This window comes from Sitophilus oryzae, unplaced genomic scaffold (assembly GCF_002938485.1).
Source record: "Sitophilus oryzae breed Bouriz unplaced genomic scaffold, Soryzae_2.0 scaffold_814_pilon_pilon, whole genome shotgun sequence".
Classification (NCBI taxonomy): domain Eukaryota; kingdom Metazoa; phylum Arthropoda; class Insecta; order Coleoptera; family Curculionidae; genus Sitophilus; species Sitophilus oryzae.
In genome coordinates this window covers 50,938-59,456 of record NW_022147433.1, presented here as the reverse complement: position 1 = coordinate 59,456, position 8,519 = coordinate 50,938, and the positions used below count along the sequence as shown (strand labels likewise).

Sequence of the window (8,519 nt, the reverse complement as noted above, 5' to 3'; positions counted from 1 at the left end):
TAGGTAACTTCTTGGACTTGGTGTTATCAAACTTGGAGTGTTCAGTTTCTAATTCTACTGAATTAGTTCCAGAATATCATCATCACCCTACACTGCATATTCAGCTTTCCCTTCAATCCGAAATTGTCACAAATTTTTCTCCAAACAGCTCAATAAAAAAATACAACTTCCGGATAGCCAATTACCCCCTTCTATATGAGCGTCTTTGCAATACAAATTGGGAAATCTTGAAGAATACTGGATGTAACCACGTGGATGATTTAGTCGCGGAACTATACAGGACTATCAGTACAATAATGGATGAGTATGTACCAATCTACAATACCCATAAAAGCAAGCGCACGTATTCTACCTGGTTTACTACCGACATTATAAAAACATTAAAAGAAAAATATCGTAATTTTCGGAAATGGAAGAAAACTGGTTGTCTGACGGCATGTGCAACTTATAAAGATCTTCGAACTATCACCAAACGAGAAATTGATCGAGCATATTCCAACTATTTAGCTGAAATTCAAAATTCATTGTGCACAAACCCTAAAATGCTCTGGCACTATATCAATAAGAGAAACGTTTCTAGTCGCATCCCAGGTATTATGACATTTGAGAATAATGAACTAAATAACACTACAGATATTGTAAATGGGTTTGCAACATTCTTTAACAGTGTTTATACAAATTCGGAAAGTTCTTGCGAGCCAACCACTGACACTAACTCTTTCTTTACAACACTACCTCAACTGGATGAAACAGATGTGTTAAAAGCGATGAAGAAACTGAAGGACAAACTCACTGCTGGACCTGATGAAATACCTTCATTCTTAATAAGGGATTGTGCATCGGTGCTTGCTGAGCCGTTGACCTTTATTTTTAATGTTGCCATTAAGACTGCCACATTTCCAGAGTGCTGGAAAACTTCTAAAATATGTCCGATCTTTAAGTCAGAAAACACTAACAATATTGAGGATTATCGCTTTATTGCTATAATATCAAACTTTGCAAAAAAATTTGAAATGTGCATTTTTGAAAAATTGTTCTATCAGGTCAAACGCTTAATTGTGGATGAACAACATGGATTCATTCCAAATAGATCTACAGTAATAGATCTTGTTTGCTTTTTGCAATATACATATAAAGCTATCGAAGCAGCCTCTCAAGTTGATGCAATCTCTATGGATTTTTCAAAAGCTTTCGATAGGATGGACCACCAAATACTCTTAACAAAACTTTCTCAGTTTGGATTTAGCAGCCAATTTGAAATGTCTACTACAATCATACCTATCTGGGCGTACACAGTACGTAGAGTATCATGGTCTTCAATCCTATCTTTTCTCACCATCTAGTGGACCCCCACAGGGTCGCAATTTGGCACCGTTATTGTTTTCGTTATATATAAATGATATTATAAAGGAATTATCTTGTCCAGTTCTATTGTTTGCGGATGACTTAAAGATATTTCATACTGTCAATAGTGTTGAAGATTGTCTTTTAATCCAACAATCTTTGGATAAAATATCTTCTTAGAGCAAACGAAATAATTTACCTTTAAACATCAAAAAATGTAATAAGCTCACTGTCACCCTAAAAAACAACGTAACAGGTCACATACACCATATAGACAATACCCCTCTTGAATCTTCTGAAGTTGTAAGGGATCTTGGTGTGTACATTGATAATCGTTTAAATTTCCAGTCTCATATTCATGAAGTATGTAAACCAGCAACCAAAACTTTAGGATTTATCTGTCGTACTACTAAAAACTTTCAAAATATATCTTGCCTCACTACTCTGTATAACTCCCTGGTACGATCGCGATTAGATTACGAATCAGTAGTATGGTCACCGATATACCAAATACATATTCAACGTCTGGAATAGGTGCAACGTAGATTTCTCAAGTTGCTATCCTTTAGAGCTGATGGGGTCTACCCACAGTATCCACAGCGGGGTATAGATCAGCAGTTGCTGCTTGACAGGTGGAGCTTTTCTTCGCTGAGAGAGCTGCGACTTTGCTCATCATTAATATTTCGGTTTAAGATTTCCAACAATATGATGACTGTGCATTTCTCTTAAGCGAATTAAACTGGCACGTTCCACTGGTCACAACTAGATATCAGTACACTTTCCGCCTCCAAACGCTTCGTACCTCTAAGTGTTAGCCCCGCTCTATAGATTCTGTCACAACCTTAATATTATTGCTCTTCACTACACACTGGATCTGTTTCGGCACTCACTAGCATGAGATACTAAAGGACATTTACAGAAGAACGGTACTCATAGTAACGTGACGAAGAATTTAAATATATTTCATATCGTTTTTTTTAATATATTATGTTATTGTTATTTATATCTTAATATTTCTATTATTAATTGTCTTTTGTTTGGGTGTATACCTGTTGGACAATAAATGTATTATTTATTTATTTATTTATTTATTTATTTTTTTATACAGAGTTTCGAACCAGTCGCCCGTCCATCCACTAGTATCGCCTTACGTCGCTTAACTTCGGTTTTCTAATGGGAACCGGTGTTTCGACGTAGCTGGGCCGTTGCCATTCCTCTTGTAAATACCAATCCGGTGCATATTATAGTATGTAGGTACTAAATCTACTTCTGCATGCAATAAGATTTTAATTATATTTCGGCGTCCATTCCTCAATATCACATAATTAACAACGTAGTATGTGCATTCTGGCACTCCAGCCCACAAGGTTTAAAGACAATTTTCCTAACCCGGCCCTGCCTCACTGCTCCTAGCGGTCGCATCCGTACGTCCCGTCATTGTGTCTTTTGTGCTTCGCCTACAAGGTTACGCTCTCCACAAAATCTGCTTAAATTACGATTGTTGTCGTGTTAAAAACCCGATACGGTAAGTAAACTAACCCCAAGTATTCTTTCTTGCATGCTTAGATCATTTATTTACCTATACATTAATACAATGTCCTGTATTTTAGGTATATATATGTCGTGTATAAAAGGTAGGTAAATGTGTAATATTCGTTTTCGTTCCCTTGTCTAGCTTTAGTATGGGTAAGGGAAAAGAGAGAAAACGGAAGAGAAGCCTTTCGTCGGAATCTGATAGCTCTAAGAGTCATAAGAAATTATTAGAACTACAAAAACGAATTGATAAATTAGAAAAGGACCGGGATCGATCAAATCGATCTTCGGCACGTTCGCCGTCCATTCGTCGTCGATCTACGCCTGCGCCACGATCCCGCTCGCGGTCCAGGCCCACACATCGAAGTAGACGTACGTCGCGCTCTGTTGGACGGAGAAGGCGACATTCGATCTCGATTGGATCGAGAGAGAAAAGAGATGGCCGGGACGTTGCGATAGGATCGCACCGTCGCCGTAGCCTAAGCGGGGAGAGAACTAACGATGGCGATATACCTTCGAGGTCACGATCTCGGAGCAACGAGGAAAACAGGGCCGGGATTGGATCTTTGGCCGGAGATTTGGCTCATGACCAGGCTTGGAGCTTGGTTGAGAGTCATTGCAGCCCTGCTAATTTAACAAATACTAGCGACGACGTGCTGCAAATTCATAACAACGTTGAACTTCCTGAAGAGGTTCTTGAAATTCTAGGGAAAAATCCCGAGAAAGAGCCAAACGTTGGTTTCGCATTGCATGCGGAACTTGTGCCTAGATGGAAAAACGCCATTTTTAAAGGCTTACCAAAGGAAGAAGTCCATAACCTCTTAGGCCAGTATCAGATACCCTCAAATTTGCCTTATTTGGCGGCCCCAAAGCTAAATCCTGAGATATCAGCTATTATAAAGAAAAATGCTTCGGCAAAAGTAAGAGACGCGGCTAAATCAGAAAGGCAAAATCAATTAGGCAAGGGCATTTGTGCCTTAGGGAAAGCTATTTCGGTCATCTTAAATGACACGGAGTCAATAACGATTGATTTTAAACGAGACCTTTTAAAAAGCTTGTCAGATGCGTGAAAAATACTGACTAACGTATTTTACATGACAAGTGTTTCAAGGAGAAACTGTTTACTGCCATTACTAAATGAGAATATGAAAGAGCTTTCAGACAAATTCTCCCCTACCGATTACCTCTTTGGTGATGACTTGACTGAAAAAATAAAGTCTATCAGAAGCTTAGAAAATGTAGGGAAAGTCTTGGAGACACCTGGCAATCAGTCAGACCCTCGAGGTCAAAAGGGGACCCGTGGAAAAAGTACTCAGAACCAAACAAAAAACTTTGTTCGCCCGGCCCGTCGCATGGGCAAGACGGGTCCCTTGAAGGGTTACAGCCCGAAAAACCAGTGGGACAGACACAGGAATTCGGACAAACATCGGTCGTACAATCAGGCGTACAACCGCAAAGGGAGGGGTAAGTAAATGAGGTAAGCTTTGAAGGCCTTGGAGGCCGATTGAAACATTTCTACAAAAGATGGTCCACAATTACAGATAACACGTTAATACTTACTTGGATTCAAGGTTACAAAATACCTTTTACGAACCTTCCCTTTCAAAACGAAAAACCCACTCCCAAAACATTTTGTTCTCTTGAGTTCGATCAAGTGAAACAGGAAATAAAAAAACTCGAGGAAAAGGGAGCAATCGAACGTTGTGGACCATCACAACATCAATTTATTTCAAGAATATTTCTCACGGACAAGGCAAATGGGAAGAAACGCTTTATATTAAATTTGAAAAATTTAAATGCGTTCGTTCTCGCACCCCATTTTAAGATGGAGGATACAAGAACGGCAGCAAGACTAATACAGAAAAATATGTTTGCAGCATCAGTCGATTTAAAAGATGCGTACTACTTAATACCTATTCATAAAACACATAGAAAATTTCTACGTTTCGAATTCGACAACAAACTGTATCAGTTTTGCTGCCTTCCGTTTGGCCTCGCATCAGCGCCTTACACTTTTACCAAACTTTTGCGACCAGCCGTTGAACGTCTGCGATCCAACGGGGTGATATGTGTTAGTTACCTGGATGATCTTTTGTTACTAGGAGTTTCAAAAGTCGAATGTCATTCCAATATTCAAAAAACCATTACCTTGTTAGAATATCTGGGTTTTATTATCAATAAAGAGAAAAGCTGCGTTATACCCAGTACTAGAGGCAAATATCTTGGTTTTATTTTCGACTCAAAGAGCCTTACTTTAGAATTGCCAAACGATAAAAAAGATCGCATTTTAAAATGGACTAATACTTTGATGTCAACAGGACATTGTAAAATTCTAAAGTTCGCTCAGTTTTTGGGCATTCTTACAGCAGCTTGTCCAGCTGTAAAATATGGGTGGTTGCACACCGAACTTTTTGAAAGGCAAAAATTTCTAGCTTTACGGCATAACGGTGGCGACTATAACGCTCGTTTAGAAATAACAAACGATATGATTGATGACATGAGGTGGTGGCATCAAACAATTTGTTCAGCCAATAATCATTTAAAGGTAGATTCCTTTCAGCTGGAAATTTTTACCGATTCTAGTTTATCTGGCTGGGGAGCTGTTTGTAAGGGTGAAAAAACACACGGTTGGTGGGCCAGCTCTGATAGAAACAGTCATATTAACATTTTGGAACTGAAGGCAATTTATCTTGGTCTAAAATGTTTTACTAGGTTTTTAAAAAACTGTCATATTCTGATAAGGTGTGACAACACAACGGCAGTGGCATGTGTAAATCGAATGGGTAGTATCCAACATAATATTCTGAACAATATGACTAGGAAGATATGGGAATTCTGCGAACAAAGAAACAACTATATTTTCGCTTCATATATACAATCAAGCGAAAATATCGAAGCGGATGCCGAGTCACGTGTTTTAAGATCTGACACAGAATGGTCTTTAGAAAACCATATTTTCCAGGTCATTACGGAATCTTTCGGGGTTCCAGATATAGACATGTTTGCGTCTGCCCTTAACTTCAAATGTAAGCGTTACGTTTCGTGGTTTAGAGACCCTATGGCGGAAGCGGTGGACGCATTTACGTTAAACTGGGGAAAGCTATCGTTCTACGCCTTTCCCCCATTTGCACTTGTCCTTAGAATGCTTCAAAAGATTGTGACTGACCAGGCGACAGGTATCGTGGTGGTACCCTTTTGGCAGTCACAACCTTGGTACCCATTGTTCGAAAAGTTGACCGTGGGTCATCAACTATTTTTTGGACCTAGCGATAATATCTTATTTTGTCCTTACAGCAAAGAACAACACCCACTACGCCGGAACCTTATCCTGGTAGCCACTGTGTTATCAGGCAAGCATTTAGGCTAAAGGGTCTTCCTGAAGAGGTTTTGGAAACCATGGTAAACTCGTTAGCCCCTGCCACAATTATGCAGTACAACGTGACTTTTAAACTTTGGTGGCAGTTCTGCCAAAAGAGCCAAATTTCTCCGTTTCTTGGAAACATTTCTGATGTTCTAAGATTCCTTCAGAGTCTGCTGAATTCTACCGGAAATATTTACGGCACATTTAACTCTCATCGCTCTGCTCTTTCTTTGATCTTGTCCAGAGATCTAGGAGTGGATAACAGTATAAAACGATTTATGAAGGGAATATTTCGAACAAGACCACCAAAACCTAAATATAAATTCATTTGGGATCCCCAACAGGTGCTTTATTTTTTAGAGAAAGTTGTTACCACTGGAGATTCCAGTCTGAAAATGCTTTCCAGTAAGTTAGTAACTTTAATGGCACTGTCTACTGGACAACGAATCCAGACGTTGGCTCTGATAAAGTGTTCGGAAATTAGAATAGGCGACAATGGCGTAAAAATTTTCATTGATGAACTTACCAAAACCTCTGGTCCCAATAGAAATCAACCTTGTCTAGACTTCCCGTACTTTGCCGAAAAACCAGAGTTATGCGTTGCCTCTCTAATTAAACAATACCTTGAAGTTACTAACAGCATTAGAGACCCTACCTGCGATCGTTTTTTCCTGACCTATAGGAAACCTCACGGCCCTGCTACTCAACAGACCTTAAGCCGTTGGCTGAAGGACACTCTTAGAAAATCAGGAATAGATATGAATATCTTTACTGCATATTCCACGAGACACGCTTCCACGTCGGCAGCTTTAAGGAAAGGCCTGTCTTATGAAACTATTCGCACATCAGCTGGGTGGAGTAAGAATTCTTCAACTTTCGGTCGCTTCTACAATAGACCGCTATTGGAAGAAGACACCTTTTTGAATACTGTTTTTCGTTAGTGGACTTTTATTACTTATGTTCTTATTTGACTAATAATTAAAGAAAATGTTTTACAATATTTTTTCTCCGAACATCTACGTTGTTAATTATGTGATATTGAGGAATGGACGCCGAAATATAATTATAAAATCAAAAGAACTTACCTGAAGTTCGATGTTAATTATATGAGGCGTCCATTCCGAAAATATCACAACCCCCCCACCCTTTTTCCCTGTAAAACATTTTCAAATGACGCCTCATATAATTAAAATCGAACTTCAGGTAAGTTCTTTTGATTTTATAATTATTTATTAATCAAATATATATTACAAAAATATGTTACCGCTGAAACACAGTCGCCAAATATTTAATAAATGATGTTAGTGTGGTATCGTTGCAAGCAACAACATTAATTTATGTATTATCATACAGCAGATGTCTCTGCTCTATCGCCTGATCTTAACACAATAATGAATAATCAGTGATAGCGTGCTCCATATCTCATGGCGAGCTACTATCCATCGGTTGTCCTGAATGATATTGGTGAAAGGGACTACCACCCAAAGCGAAAATAAACGTTAATAATAACCACTGATGGTCTGGTGAAGAGTATTTGTTACACAAGCTTCAACTTTTTGCCCCCTTTTTTGTTCATCTCACTAAATATAAACAGAAACAAGTTCTACTAAATTTCAGATAGTGTAATCTACACTCATCGGCACAAAAAACGGCCACAAAGAATTTAAAGTTTTATATATTTTGTTCTAATGTGCCGATTTATCTTCTAGGTATACATCCTTTCTCGATAGTTTGTTTTTTGGTCCATCTTAATAGATTTATTTTCGTTAGAGATATATTTGCTTTTGAAGAAGACACTATATTTTTCGTAATTTTTACATTAAACCCATGTCTTTGTTTTCGGTTCTATTCAACAGATTAGGTAAGTTAGGTCCTGTGGAAGCAGGCCTTCTTGAGATAAGATTTGCTTCATTTAATTTCTTCTTTCTCAGTCTGTTCACTTACATGTACGTTCCTTAGGTGCAATTCATTCTTCTTCTTCCTGTGCCTTGTGCTTAGCCGCACGTTGACGATTGTCTGTACTCTTCATCCAATGAGTGCCGTTTTCGGCTCTTCGAAATACGGTGGCTGCGTCGCTGATGTTACACCAGTCCCGTATGTTTCTTAGCCAGGAATGTTGTTTCCTGGGCCTCGCCGTCCTTCTATTTTTCCTTGTAGAATTAGCTTAGGAATGTAATATTTGTCTCCTATAAGGATATGGCCGAGGTATAAGACTTTCCTTTTTAAATTATATTAAGCATTTCTCGTTCATAGCCTGCAGTTCTAAACTTGGTATGTGCGG

The 8,519-nt window shown here is 38.7% G+C and overlaps 2 protein-coding genes across 2 annotated transcripts; both read left to right on the top strand.

Moving 5' to 3' along the window:
• The first annotated feature begins 296 nt into the window (after positions 1-296).
• On the top strand, positions 297-1,343 carry LOC115889440. The gene has a single exon (XM_030909425.1). It carries the CDS (start codon positions 297-299, stop codon positions 1,341-1,343), a length of 1,047 nt encoding a protein of 348 aa, XP_030765285.1.
• A 2,679-nt stretch (positions 1,344-4,022) lies between these two features.
• LOC115889439 lies at positions 4,023-7,179 on the top strand. Its single transcript, XM_030909424.1, has 3 exons — positions 4,023-4,341; positions 4,449-6,115; positions 6,172-7,179. The coding sequence occupies exons 1-3, from the start codon at positions 4,023-4,025 to the stop codon at positions 7,177-7,179; spliced, it is 2,994 nt and encodes a 997-aa protein (XP_030765284.1).
• The last annotated feature ends 1,340 nt before the right edge of the window (positions 7,180-8,519 follow it).